The sequence below is a fragment of the Dama dama genome, chromosome 2 (genome assembly GCF_033118175.1).
Source record: "Dama dama isolate Ldn47 chromosome 2, ASM3311817v1, whole genome shotgun sequence".
Classification (NCBI taxonomy): Eukaryota; Metazoa; Chordata; class Mammalia; order Artiodactyla; family Cervidae; genus Dama; species Dama dama.
This window is the reverse complement of record NC_083682.1, coordinates 21,114,954-21,129,103: the sequence shown is the minus strand read 5'-3', so window position 1 is coordinate 21,129,103 and position 14,150 is coordinate 21,114,954. Positions and strand designations below refer to the sequence as shown.

The following is a 14,150-nucleotide window of genomic DNA, read 5'->3' as shown; positions in this document are numbered from 1 at the left end:
GGGTTGGGAGGGTGCGGACAGATGGGGGTCCAGTTTTGGACATGTTAAGTGTGAAAACTTTAAGATCATTAAGGGAGGATGAGCTGAAGAAGGAAATGGCAACCCACTCCAGTATTCTTGCTTGGAAAATCCCATGGATAGAGGAGCCTGGTGGGCTACAGTCCAAGGGGTCACAAAAGTCAGACATGACTGAAGCAACTCAGCATACACACAGGGAGGGTGTGCAGTAGAAAACTGGAAATATTAGGATGGGTTCCAGGAGAGAAATTACAGAGCTGAAAAAAGAGCTTGAATCATCAGGGTTTGAGTAGTAGTTAAGCCTCTAAAGATGAACGAACCTGGCCTGGGAAAACAAACAGAGAAAGAGCAGGGGTTCAAGGGCAGCTCCCTGGAGAATGCCAGCGCTTACAGAAAGTGCAGCCGGTGCAGCGGAAACCTAGACAGTCTTGAGCTAGAAGCCAGGGAGGCCTTGGCTGATAAGCGCAGAGGCCTCGGGATGGGAGATGAGTGAAAAGAGACCTTTCTCAGGTTGACAGTTAGGAGGCCATGGAGGGCTGCGGCAGGAGTGAACTCAGCATAAAAACAAGGTAGGGATGGGGTGGTGAACCGGTAGAGGGCTGAGGGGCACGTAAGCATGTAGCACAGGTGAACGTTTGATGATTGGAGGTCGAGATGGAGATGCAAGGGTCGCTGGAGGAGGAGACAGAGGCAGAGGGTTTATTTTTTTTTAACTTTTTTTTTTTTTTGCTGTGATGGGGAGAGCCTCATTGCTGCTGGTTGCAGAGAGCGGGGGCTACTCAAGTTGTGCTGTGTGGGCTTCTCATTACAGGGGTTTCTCTTGCTGTGGAGCACGGGCTTTGGGGCATGCAGGCTTCAGTAGCTGTGGCGCTTGCGGCTCAGTACTTGCGGCTCCTGGGCCCTAGGTCACAGGCTCAGTAGTTGCGGCTCATGGGCTTAGTAGCTCCGTGGCATATGGGATCTTCCCGGATCAGGGATCCAACCCGCGTCTCCTGCATTGGCAGGCGGATTCTTTACCACTGAGGCACCACGGAAGCCCAGAGAGGGTTTTGTTTGTGTTTTAGGTACAGGGAGAGTTGAGTCTAAGTCAAAGGGAGTGGAGGAAGGGGAGAGATGGAAGCAGCAAGGTAGGGGCATCAATCACTGGTTGGGAACAAGGCTGGAAGGGTGGGCGGGGACCGGTGTCCGCGTGGTGCAGGGGGCAGGAAGGAGCAGGACTGGCAGGCGAGTGTGGAGGTGGCAGGTGGGCAGCCCCGGATTTCCACCCAGAACTGAGGGACACGGACAGAGATCGTGTGACTCGCTCAGGGTTTCTGAACCAGTAAGATCGCAGTCTCTGCTTCTGCCCCACTGGTTTTCCCATCCCCCTTCTCAGGAACATTAAGCCACAGCCCTCTGATGGGCCCGGGGGCTTGGAGGGGCCTGGCATCAGGCCGTGTCCACGGGTGACGCCCTGTCCTGTTCCTCTTGGTACAGCGGGTGCCTGCTGGGTACTTGCGGAGCGTGTGAGGCTGCCAGGCTCCCAGGGCTGCGGAAGGCCTCAGTCCTTCCCCCTCGTCCCCCAGTTCTGCCCTTCGGTGAGTCCGAGGCAGGGCTCAGCACCTCTGCAGGCGGGGACACCGTGGTTCTCAGCAGAACACTGGGAGGGCACACGGTGTTCCTGCCTTGGGGTCGGCTTTACCCGACTGAGCTGGACCTCCCGGGCAGCTGGTGGCAGGCAGAGGTTGCCACACTTTGGACATGAGTGGATCAGATTTCTGTTCCCCTGCTCAGGTACCCTTCTGTGACTTTCCTCATGGACTTTTGTCCCCAGGGGCTGTCAGGGATGGGGGACAGCTGCTGGGAGAAGGCTCCGACTGGTCTTGAGGCAGCAGCCAGCCCAAGAAGCCCGTCTTCCTAGAATCCTAGAGGGGCTGAGCCTTCTCGTGGCTTGGCCAGCCAGGGGAAGTCATGGGCAGATGGCATCCCTGGCTGGTTTCTTGGAGCAAACCCCAAGACTAGCCAGTCTACCTAGCATAAATTTAGGAAGAAAGGATAGAACTGTACTGGGCAGGAGGTTCAAAAGAGAGTAATTGTTTTGTTCCTGGAGACCCGTCATCTCCGACCAGCAAAGGTCTGCTCCATGGAGGACGGCTGAGACCTTTGACTTTTCAGTGACCGTGGAACACACTCTCTATAGTGTTCTCCATCTTGGCTGCATGTTCAAATCACAAGAAAGGCAAGGTTTTTTGTTTGTTTGGTTTTTTGCTGGCCAGTGACTGGGCCCCATCCCTCAACCAATTAAATAAGACTCTTGGAAAGTGGGACCCAGATATCAGTAAATGCTTTAACTTCTCAGGTAACTGCCCTGTGTACCCAGCGCTGTGAACTCCCAATAAAGGGAGCCGGAGTGCGATGTGCTTATTTGTGATCAGAAAGGAAGATTGAGGGCTCAGAGGGTGGAAGAAGTTGCGGTTCACAGTGTAAAGAAATGGGCGAGCCTGAAGGATCTGGTTTCGAGCTTTGCAGCTCAAAGCATGGTCCCAGTCTAGCAGCAAGCACCACTTGGGACCTGGTTAGAATGCAGACTCACAAGACCCACGGAGTCAGAATGTGTGTATTGAAGATTGAGAAGCCTGCTTCCGCCATTATCTGGACCAGTGGTTCTCAACTGTTGACTGGGTTAGAATCGCCCCGGGTGCTTGAACAAATTCCAGTGCTAGGCCAGACCAGTTCTGTCAGAATTCCCAGGTAGGGAACCCCAGATACTGCAATTCTCCTGTTCAACCAAGTTCAAGGACATCCGTCTTGACAAGCGCTTGACAAGTGCTTCTCAAACTTGACTGTGTGTGTGAATCAGCAGGAGATCTTTTGCAAATGTAGGCTCTGATTTGTGCATCTGGGTGGGACTGAGGCTGTGTGTGTTAGGCACTTAGTCATGTACGACTGTCAGTGACCCCATGGACTGTAGCCCACCAGGCTCCTCTGTCCACAGGATTCTCCAGGCAAGAATACTGGAGTGGGTAGCCATTTCCTTCTACAAGGGATCTTCCTGACCCAGGGTTGGAACCTGGGTCTCCTGCATTCTCCTGCATCACAGGCAGGTTCTTTACCATCTGAACTATAGGGAAGTCCGACCTGAGATTATTTATTTCTAATAAGGCCCCTGGTGAGGCTTAGGCTGTGGATCTGATAAATATTGATATAGTAGAATCACAAGCATTTGTTAGGCCAACTTCCCAGTTTTACAGAAACCGAGGGTCAGAAAGGGAACAGTGACTCCCCCAAGATAACCCGACATGTTATTCATTCAGTGCTTGCTGAGCACTGTCTGTGCTGGATGCTGAGGCTTGAGCTGGGGATAAGACAGACCTGATTCTTCCCCTCTGAGGGCTTATCTGCAGTGGGGGAGACAGACAGAGAGCAAGTAATTAAACGAATTTCAGATCAGGAGAAGCGTGTGAAAGGGATGATGTGGTCGGGAATGACTTGGCAGTTGCTTTGGTTGGATCGGAAGGCGGGCCACCCTTGGAAAAACAGTAGGTCTTGACTTCCACTGGGGTCTGCTGATTACAACTCTAAAACTTTCCCTTCCTGGACAGAGCCATCCTCCAACTGCCCTGGGATTCAGAGATGGGCCCTCCTGACCCTACTGAGAACATCTGACTCTGGTCCACACCCCCCTCTTCCCCTATCCGCTTTCCCTTCCCCTCGACATTCTCATTGCCTGTTTGTAGACTCAGGGTGGAGCCTGGGGAGTGCCCCCCTCCCCTGCCCAGAGCAGAGCATCGACTTCTTCATAGAACAGTGTTCAGGATAATCGATTTATGGTTTCTAACAAGAACCAGAGCTCGTCCTGATGCGGGCCCCCACCACTGAGAAATCATCTGAGATTTTTTGTTTATCTGAAAGAGAGCACAATCATGAGGGCGTCCCTTCCTTTCCTGATCTGCCAGAAGAATCAGTCGGGCTGCTTGTGGAAATGCCTGTCCCAGGTCCCACCCCAGCTGGCTGAAGCAATCTCAGGAAAAGGCCCTGGAATCTGTGTTTTTAGTACGTGGCTCTCATGATTCTTATGAACCAGATCACCGGGGGAAGTGAAAGTGGTATGGAGAGAAGAAGCTGGTGCCCTGTGTCCCATATCTCTTTGTGTGGCTCTTTGAGCTGCAGAAATGAATTCCTGGTGATTCAGAAGCATGGCCCTTGGCTGGATGTGTGATCGGAGGGATGTCTTTGTGTGCATGTAGCAACGCACGCCGCTCCGTCCTCATCTTGCCAGCCTCTAACCTTACCTGAAAGGGTCTCCTGTCTCCTCTGTGACCGACCAGACCCTTCCCACTGCCCGTGTGTGTGCATGCTCAGTCACTTCAGTTGTGTCCAACTCTTTGTGACCCCATGGACTGTAGCCCTCCAGGCTCCTCTGTCCGTGGGGAATTCTCCAGGCAAGAATTCTGGAGTGGGTTACCCTGCCCTCCTCCAGGGGATCTTCCTGACCCAAGGATTGAACCCGCGTATCCTACATCTCTTGCATTGAAGGCAGATTTTTTTAGTGCTGGGCTATGGAGGAAGCCTCTCCTGCTCCCCGTGCTCCCATTAAAACAGTCCCCTCCACTGCCTTCCCCAGTGCACCTGGGCAGTGAGGACTTGGACAACATGTGCACTCAGCCAGAGTCTAAAAGGGCTGCAGGAGGCCTCCTGGACCATCTGGTGACCCCCACCCTCACCCCAGGGTGTGGCCCCAGGGGACCTATTCGGGTGGAGTAGCTGGGAGCTTGGTGATGGAAGGGTGGGTGGTGGCCAGCACCAAAGGAATGCCTTGAATGTGCAGAAGAGATAAACTTCACTTCACTTGTGCAAATGTGAATCACACCCTTGTACCTTTGAGCTTAACTTTCATGTAGAAAATGGGTGGATGTACATCTGTTTCCTGGAGCTGACCCTTCTGAGGTCAAACTGAGGGAGAGGACAGTGAGGGGAGCCTTGCCTGGGAAGCTGGGGTGGGCCGGTCTGGCCTGGGATGGAATCTGTGAGCTGTGGGACGTGGTTTCCCTTTCTGGGGCATAGGACCCCTCCGGACCCCTGAGGTCACCTTGAGGGGTTAGGGGGACATCCAGAGTGAGGAGGGCTGCTCCCTGGATGGCCCTGCAGCTGTGCGCTTCCTGGAGGCTGGAAGAGGCAGGCGGTGGGTGTACCCTGATCCAGTGCCGAGGCTAGAGCATCCACGATGCTGACTGCATGCCTGTGACTCCTGCCTCCTAGGTGGCCCGAGGCAGCCGGGATGACAACTCTCCCCAGGAACCCTGGCACCTGAGAAACATGATCAGCAAGTCCCGTGAGTGTGGGGCAGGTGGGAAGGTGGCCTGGGGCCATGCCTGCCTGTTCCTGCGTCCAGCTCTTGTGTACATTCACCCCGCAGGCTGGAAGCTCCTGGCCATGCTGGCTCTGTTCCTGGCTGTCATGGTGTGGTACTCTATCTCTCGAGAGGACAGGTACATTGAACTGTGAGTCCATCTTTCATGTTCTTCTGTGGGTTTTTTGTTTTGTTTTTTTTTTTTAGGAAGGGGGCTCAGGGATGGAGTGTCATGGAGTGGGGACCTAGTGATAGGGAGGAGGGTTCAGAGAGCCAGGGGGTGGCCTCTCCCTTACACTATTAGCTCAGAATCTTTCTGTGAGCATGGTTGGGAGGGTTTGGGGAGGTAAGGTCTGGGATGGGTCCCCAGGTCTCTCACCCAAGGGGTTTAGGAGAAGGAAGAGCTGGGTTCGCAGTGACTTGGTTTCAAGGTGCGACTTGGGCTGAGATGATTCCAGCCTGTGAGTCACTCTTCAGGGCCTTGGAGCCTTCATGCCCTGGGAGGAGGCGGGGGCTGCCTGGAACACTGGCACCTGGGCCTGGGAGGTCTGACCGGAGCTCCTATTTCTTCTTCTTTTCTGTCCCCAGCTTTTATTTTCCCGTCCCAGGGAAGAAAGAGCCATGCCTCCAGGGTGAGGCGGAGAAGATGGTCTCCAAGCTCTTTGGCAAGTAAGTGTGTGAGGGTGGGGGGTGGGCTGAGGACAGCTAGAAGGAGGAAACCGTGCTGGAGGACATGGGTCAGGTGAAGCCAGTGAGGGCAGGGGAGTCCTTGAACGTGTGTATATGTGATATTAATCTGTGGTCTGACCCTGTTTCTGGCATCAAGATTAATCGCTGTCTCATCCCCACCCTGCCTTCACCTCTGCACAGCTACTCCCGAGAACAGCCTTTCTTCCTGCAGCTTAAAGATTATTTCTGGGTCAAGACCCCATCTCTCTATGAGCTGCCCTACGGGACCAAGGGGAGTGGTAAGTGCCTGCCTTGGGGAGCGGGGTGGGTGGGTGGAAATGGTGGCCTCACCTTGGCCACACTACTTCTCGGTCTTTGCCATCCACGGTCCCAGCACCCAAGTTCTCAGCCAGGCTCAGACACTGGGGTCAGGGGAGGGAGGGCTGGCAGCCTTCGGAGAGGTTGCTGTGGTCATCAGCCCTGTCGAATCTGGTCCTTTTGCAGAAGATCTGCTCCTCCGGGTGCTAGCCATCACCAGCTACTCCATCCCAGAGAGCATCCAGAGGTAAGGAGACATGCCTTCCTGCCTCAGTGAGAAACAGTCATGGTCCAGCACCTCCCAGTGAGCCTGCCTGTCTCCAGGGAGGTGGGGACACTGGTCCCCATGGCAACCAAGCCTGGGTATCAGGCTGCCAGAGTGGGCAGAGGTTGCTGAGGGTATTGCCGTGGTAACAGGTCGGCCTGGCGGCCAGTCGGGGACTCTGAAATGGGATTGCTTCGCAGTCCTTCCCAGGCATCTTCCCTCCTCTCCTTCTCTCTCTCCTGTGCTCTGCTCAGCTTCCTCTCCCTTGAAAGCCCAGGGCTGCAGAGTCAGCATGACCAGGAGCAGAACTCTTTGGAGATGCCTGGTCCATGTAGGGGGCTTCCCAGGTGGTGCTAGCGGTAAAGAACCTGCATGCCGATGCAGGAGACTTAAGAGACACGGATTCCATCCCTGGGTTGGGAAGATCTGCTGGAGGAGGGCATGGTTACCCACTCCAATACTCTTGCCTGGAGAATCCCATGGACAGAGGTGCCTGGTGGGCTACAGTCCATGGGCTCGCACAGAGTCGGACACAACTGAAGCGACTTTGCGTGCGCACGGTCCATGGGAAGCAGGGCCTGAGGGGGCCTGGGGCAGACGGGGGCAGGAGAGCGCGGTGAAGCCGGAGCAGGGGCTCCTTCCGGGTCTCACCATCCTGTTCCCATGGCAGCCTGAAGTGCCGCCGCTGCGTGGTGGTGGGGAACGGGCATCGGCTGCGCAACAGCTCTCTGGGAGAGGCCATCAACAAGTACGACGTGGTCATCAGGTCCGTATGGCCGCCCTTCCCTCTTCTGTCTGGGGGGCGACGGTGGGCAGACCAGCGGGGGTCAGGGTGACAGGCATCCTCCTCCCCGCCTCCCAGGTTAAACAGCGCTCCGGTGGCTGGCTACGAGCAGGACGTGGGCTCCAAGACCACCATGCGTCTCTTCTACCCTGAATCTGCCCACTTCAACCCCAAAGTGGAGGACAACCCCGACACACTCCTCGTCTTGGTAGCTTTCAAGGCCATGGACTTCCACTGGATTGAGAGCATCCTCAGTGATAAGAAGCGAGTACGTGGGGAGACTGGGAGGGGAGAGGTCTCAGCTTGTGGTGGGGGAACGCTGTCCGGGGTCAGGCCCTCCTGCTCCATCATGCGTGCCCTGAGATCCTCAGGAGCCAGTGAGGGCGAGGCGTGAGCTCAGCCTTCTGCTACAGCAGCCCAGGGCGCCCCAGTGAGAAGCCTGGGAGCAGAGGGACCAGTCTGTAGTCATCTCCGGGTGGGGGTAGGTTAGAAAAGTCGAGCTCTCTGTCCTTCTAGGCGGACACACCCCAGAAAGTCCACTCTCTCTCCTTGCCATCGGTTGAATGTTCAACTGTCCAACTGGCCATTTTCTGCCAGATGTTGACCTAGCCCCTTCTACCTGTGTGGATGTCATTGGGAGTGAGCAAGTCTTAGACCCCATACTCTCCAAACCATGTCACCTGGCCTCCCCTGGGGACTGCCCCACTCCCCTCTCTCCCTGCTCCTCCCCTCCAGTTCCCCCTCCCACCTCTCACCCCGCACTTGTGAGGACTCCGTGCCATCCCCACATGGACCCCTTTCCCTGGAGGAGCCCAGCGGCTGGACTCGAGAATCAGGTTTTGACCCACTCCCCTCTTGCCTTCCATCCCTACCCGCCTAGGTGCGAAAGGGCTTCTGGAAACAGCCTCCCCTCATCTGGGACGTCAACCCCAAACAGATTCGGATTCTCAACCCCTTCTACATGGAAATCGCAGCTGACAAACTGCTGAGCCTGCCGATACAACAGCCACACAAGATTAAGCAGGTGATGAGGGGTTGTGGACGGATGGGGAAGCCAGAGGGCTGGCGTCCTGGGTGGGAAGTAGGTGGGACTTCCAGAGGCTTGGGGAGGTCCGGAGGACCCCAGATGAGGGGAGAATACCAGCTGAGAGGGCGGCATGCATCCAAATAACACAGGCCCCAGGCACACACCTGTAATGAGAGACTGGTGCACTGACGTTTACAGCAAGGCAGAGTTTGTACTCTTTTTTTGTTTGTTTGTTTTTAAAAGAACAAATGGCAGGGTTTTTCTTTTTCTAAAGATATACTTTTATTTTTGACTGTGCTGGGTCTTTGTTGCTGCGTGGGCTTTTCTCTCATTGTGGTGAGCAGGGGGCTACTCTCTAGTTGCGGTACATGGGCTTCTCATTTGGTGGCTTCTCTTGTTGCAGAGCACAGGCTCTAGGGCATTTGGGCTTCAGTAGTTGAGGCTCAGCAGTTGCAATTCCCAGGCTCTAGAGGACAGGCTTGGTGATTGTGGCACATGGGCTTAGTTGTTGCGAGGCATGTGGGATCTTCCCGGACCGGGAATTGAACTCGCGTCTCCTGCATTGGCAGGCAGATTCTTCATCACTGAGCCACCCAGGAAGCCCAAGAGTGCAGACTCTTGAGATGCCCAGAGGCATCGCCAAAGTGGGAAGTCCAGGAAGGGTGTTGTTACAACTTGGGAGCTAGAGTTAGAGGATGGTTTTGGCAGGCGCTGATCAGAATCTGTACACTGGGGATTTACTGGGACAGGCAGCAGTCTTTTTTTTTTTTTTTTGGATTATGTGGCTTGTGGGATTTTAGTTCCCAACCAGGCGTTGAACCTACACTCCCAGCAGTGAAATTGTAGAGCCCTAACCACTGGTCAGCCAGGGAATTCCGGACAGTCAATAGTCTTAGTTTTGGAGCCCAGCCCAAATGAACATGGAGCCCAGCCCAAATCCTTCGGTTACTATTTGATCACTTTATCTGTGATCTGATCTTGGAACATGTTGGTCTAAGGGAGTTAAAAGAATTGCAGTTGGTCCTGTATACTGTGGTTTCCCAGGTATGGCAGTTTGGGGAGGCAGGGTGCCTCAGCAAGTTATGGTTTTGGTTTTGGCTCTCTAGTGGTCTCTGGCTGGCGGGCTTCGTCATACTGGGTAGCATCTCAAGCAGGTACTTCCACGTGTCTTTGAGCCCTCAGGTTGTGTGGGGTAGGAGACAGAGGTAACTATCAGACAGAGAAAGGACTCAAGGTGCTGCCTGCTGTATGGCCTTGGGCCAGTCAACCACTTAGAGCCTTGGTTTTCTTATCTGAGTGGTGAGGAAATTATCCGTACTGACCTTTCCAATAGCCATTCTGGGATTTAAAAAGATAATTATGTAATGTGCTTATCATGAAGGTTGGAACACTGTGAATGCTCAATAAATATTAGCCAAATTTTGATTAAATGATTTTATTCTTTTTTTCTTTTGGCTGTGCCACACGGTTTGTGAGATCTGTTTCCTGAGCAGGGATTGAATCAATGGCATCAGTGGTAAAGAACCCATCTGCCAGTGCAGGAGATATAAGAGATGTGGGTTTGATCCCTGGGTTGGGAAGATCCCCTGGAGGAGGAAAAGGCAACTCACTCCGGTTATTCTTGCCTGGAGAATCCCATGGACAGAGGAACCTTGTGGGCTACAGTCCATGAGGTCGCAAAGAGTTGGACACGACTGAATCGACTTAGCATGCATGCATGGCAGTGAAAGCTGGACTCCTAACCACTAGGGCATCAGCCACGAGAGAACTCCCTATGATTTTATTTTTTACTGTATATCTATTATGATCCAACTTCCCGTGTTGAATGCCTGCTTTCGTGACTGCTTAGCACCAGGCCCCAATTTTGAATACACGGGGAGTAAGACATACTCTTTACACATAAACACACGGGTTGCAACCTGGAGTGGCAAGATGCTCTAGCAGAGAGTTGTTCCAAGTGCTGTGGGGTCTTGGAGGAGGGGTGGACCTCTGCTTGGGGCTGTCGGAGTGGTACCATCAGAAGAGGTGAGACCAGAGTTGGGCCTTAAGGGGTCTTGGGGCCCAGGGAGCAGACACTTGGGGAAAGGTTTCATTAGGCAAGACCAAGGAGCACCCCGGCACTGAGTTCTAGTGCAGGAAGAGGTGGACGGGGGACAGCAAGGAGGAATTTTATGCCCCTGATGGTAGAGGGTGAAGACTCGAGAGCGAGGCCAGAGATGAGGACCAGAACCTGACTTCTAGCAGAAGGAAGAAGAAATGGATGAACCTGACATTTGTGTTGGTTTCCTGTCATTGCCTAACAAATGACCACAGTTTAGCAGCTTAAAACAACACCCATATATTGATTCATAGTTCTGGAGGTCAGGTGTCCAATATAGCATGGCTGGATTCTGGTTAGAATATACAGGCTGAAATCAAGTTGGCAGCCTGACTGCATTCTTGTCTGGAGGCTCAGAGGGGGACATCCCCTTCCAAGTTCATTCTTGTTGTTGGAAGAATTTGGTTCCTTGTGGTTGCAGGACTGAAGTCCCCATTTCCTGGCTGGGTTCAGCCTAGGGGTGGTACCCTCAGCCTGTTAAGAGCTGCCCACATATCTTGCTGTCCGGCCCCCTCTATCTTTAGGCCAGCAGTGCGTGATAAATCCTTCTTGTGTTTCACATGTCCGACTCCCTCCACTGCTGACCTCTAGACCCAGATGTTAAAGCTCATGAGAGGTGGTCAAACCCACCAGGATTGTCTATCTTCCGGTCCTCTGTGCCATATGAAGCAATCTAACACAGCGTAATATATCTCATCATTTTCATAGGTTACACACACTCTCAAGGGCAAAGGTCATTGGTGGTCACCTTAGAATTCTCCTGCTACAGCATTGATTTTAAGGTGAAATTGAGGGATGTATGATAGTTCCAGGTTTCCACCACAGCTGGGTGGATGGTAATATGTTTAACAACGACATGAATACAGGGGGAGAGGAGAGCTTGGTGAGTTTAAAAAGTCCACGTCCAGGCAGAGCTGGCTAGAAGGTGATGAATGTGTGGTTTGGCAGAGGTCTGAACTGGTTGAGATAACACAATGGAGGTCAAAGCAACAGGGTTGAAACAGAAGGCTGGGGCAGGAAGTGACAGATGAAAGGATAGGAGAGCTCAGAAAGGGGCCTGGGGAACACCTGGCCTTAGAGGGTCAGACAAGATCCGGGGAGTGGCTTGAAAATAGGAGTGGGCACTGAAGTGGTCTGGAAGGTAGGTCGTCCCAGCCAAGAAAGAGGATTTGTGAGGTTAGGCTCTGGGGTGGCACATCCCTGTGAATGAGTCAGTGGTGGAGAAACTGAGATCTTCATAGCAGCCCCTACGGTGGGGGCGGGGGAGGTCCTGCTGACCCCACTTTACGGAAGGCAGAGCCCACCCTCATGAGGGTACACAGCCTGGGAGTGTGAGCACCCTGGGGCTTTCCGGAGAGGTAAGGGTCTCCAGGATGGAGAGCAGAACCTTTCTACTCCTGCAGGGACTTGTTTGATAGTTCCAAGCCTCACTTCCCCAGCTGCATACAATGGGGCTAATAAAAGTATCCATCTCAAAGTGTGTTTGTGAGGACTGGATGAGAGGTGGTACAGTGGTAAGGAATCCATCTGCCAAGGCAGGAAATGTGGGTTCCATCCCTGGGTTGGGAAGATCCCCTGGAGGAGGAAATGGCAACCCACTCCAGTCTTCTTGCCTGGAGAATCCCATGAACAGAGGAGCCTGGCGGGCTATAGTCCGTGGGGTCACAAAGAATCGGACACAACTGAGCAAGCACACACAGATGAGATGACATAAGGGGTAAGATAACATAGTGTCTGGCACGTAGCAAGTGCTCCGAAAGCCATAGATATTATTATTATTGTTGTCATTACCGTCATTCTGTAATCATCTCCAAAGGTCTGAGCCCTCCCCAGATATATTAAGCTGTAGTATGCCATATGGTACGGCTGCCCTGGTAGCTCGGCTGTTAAAGAATCCACCTGCAATGCAGGAGACCCTGGTTTGATTCCTGGGTTGGGAAGATCCCCTGGAGAAGGGATAGGCTACCCACTCCAGTGTTCTTGGGCTTCCCTGGTGGCTTAGACGGTAAAGAATCCGCCGGCAATCTGGGAGACCTGGGTTTGATCCCTGGGTTGAGAAGATCCCCTGGGGGAGGGCATGGCAACCCAGTCCAGTACTCTTGCCTGGAGAATCCCTATGGACAGAGAAGCCTAGAGGGCTACAGTCCTCGGGGTCGCAAAGAGTTGGACACAACTGAGTGACTAAGCAAGCTTCAGCATGCCATATGGTAGCCATGAGCCATGTGTGGCTAGTTTTTGTTTTTTTGGCTGTGTCCCATGGCTTGTGGGATCTTAGTTCCTCTACCAGGGATCAAACCCAAGCTCTTGGCGGTGAGAGCTCGGTCAGAGTCCTAACCACTGGACCACCAGGGAATTCCCCACCAGAGGCTATTTAAAATTTAATTAGAATTGAATAAAATAAAAAGTTCAGTTCCTTAGCTGCATGAACCCCACGTGGCTCGTCACTGCCATATAGGACAGCACAGATGAAGAACATTTCCGTGATACTAGAAGGTTCTCTCGCAGAGCGCTGGCCTAGAGGTGCTGAAAGATTCCGGCTCCCTCTAATACCTTGCCCACCCCTTGCCCCTCAGAAGCCCACCACAGGGCTATTGGCCATCACCCTGGCCCTCCACCTCTGCGACCTGGTGCACATTGCTGGCTTCGGCTACCCAGACGCCCACCAGAAGAAGCAGTCCATTCACTACTATGAGTATATCACGCTCAAGTCCATGATGGTAAGCGGTCCCTGCTGGTGCACTGGGTGGGGCTGACTGGCCTGGGGATGCTGAGTGAGTGAGGGTGGTGCTGGAGGCCCAGAGATGACTCACCTGTGAGGTCACGCAGAGTCTGCACTGGGAGCGTGGCATCTGGACTCCCAGGCCAGCATCCTCCACATTCTGTCTTCCTTTCGAGAGCCAGCCCGGGGAACAGAGCTCCCGGGCATGGGTCACGGGAGGGCCAGAGAGCTGCCTAGAAGTTCCTCAGTTTGCTTCCTTGGCTGTCTCCACAGTGGTCAGGCCACAATGTCTCCCAGGAGGCCCTGGCCATCAAGCGGATGCTGGAGATTGGAGCGGTCAAGAACCTCACTTACTTCTGACTCGGGCAGGAGCTGTTCCCATTGGCTCACCCTGCTGAGCAGCCCCGGTCCGTGCCTCTGGGGGTGCCGGGTGCCAGCGTGGCCTGCTTGGACTCACCCTCTCCTGTGTGGGGAGGGGGCCAGGTCTGAGACGAGGCCGTGCCCCTGGCTGCTCTGGTGGAGGCCAGATGGAGTCAGGGTGGAGGCCCTGGGGCAGGAGGGGCTGGGCCTGGGCATGGGGGCTTGCTTCTGTGGCATCCCCTCTCTGCCAGTGTCGGGAGATTATTTAAGGGGCTATTTAATTAAGGGGTAGGAACGTGCTGTGGGCTGGCCCCGTGGCATCCAGAAGAGGGGGCATATGGCAGTGTCCTGCTCACTTTTGACACAGAAGTGATGCGCCCACTACGGCCTAGGCCCAGAGTGGGCCTCCCAGGAGGGCAGGGCGTCTGAAGTGGGCGGTGCCCCCCCCAGAGAGGGGCTGCTCCCTCCCAGCAGGCATGGGAAGAGCACTGGCGCAGGGGCTCCATGGTGGAAGTGACCTAAAATAGGTTACAAAGTATTAAACTATTTTTCCTAAAACAGAA

General features: G+C 54.0%; 1 protein-coding gene across 3 annotated transcripts in view; it reads left to right on the top strand.

Moving 5' to 3' along the window:
* The window catches only part of ST3GAL4 (ST3 beta-galactoside alpha-2,3-sialyltransferase 4), a 38,083-nt gene extending 23,933 nt beyond the window's left edge, over positions 1–14,150 (top strand). For 2 of the 3 annotated variants that reach the window (XM_061166861.1, XM_061166869.1), the window contains exons 2-11: positions 5,257–5,329; positions 5,414–5,498; positions 5,936–6,016; positions 6,218–6,315; positions 6,521–6,581; positions 7,270–7,365; positions 7,462–7,651; positions 8,264–8,407; positions 13,082–13,225; positions 13,501–14,150. In XM_061166861.1, coding sequence (XP_061022844.1) covers positions 5,314–5,329; positions 5,414–5,498; positions 5,936–6,016; positions 6,218–6,315; positions 6,521–6,581; positions 7,270–7,365; positions 7,462–7,651; positions 8,264–8,407; positions 13,082–13,225; positions 13,501–13,587 — 1,002 coding nt within the window. In that variant the 5' untranslated portion in view covers positions 5,257–5,313 and the 3' untranslated portion in view covers positions 13,588–14,150. Of the gene's footprint in view, positions 1–5,256; positions 5,330–5,413; positions 5,499–5,935; positions 6,017–6,217; positions 6,316–6,520; positions 6,582–7,269; positions 7,366–7,461; positions 7,652–8,263; positions 8,408–13,081; positions 13,226–13,500 lie in introns of those variants that run through there. The other variant, XM_061166851.1, reaches the window with a different exon arrangement.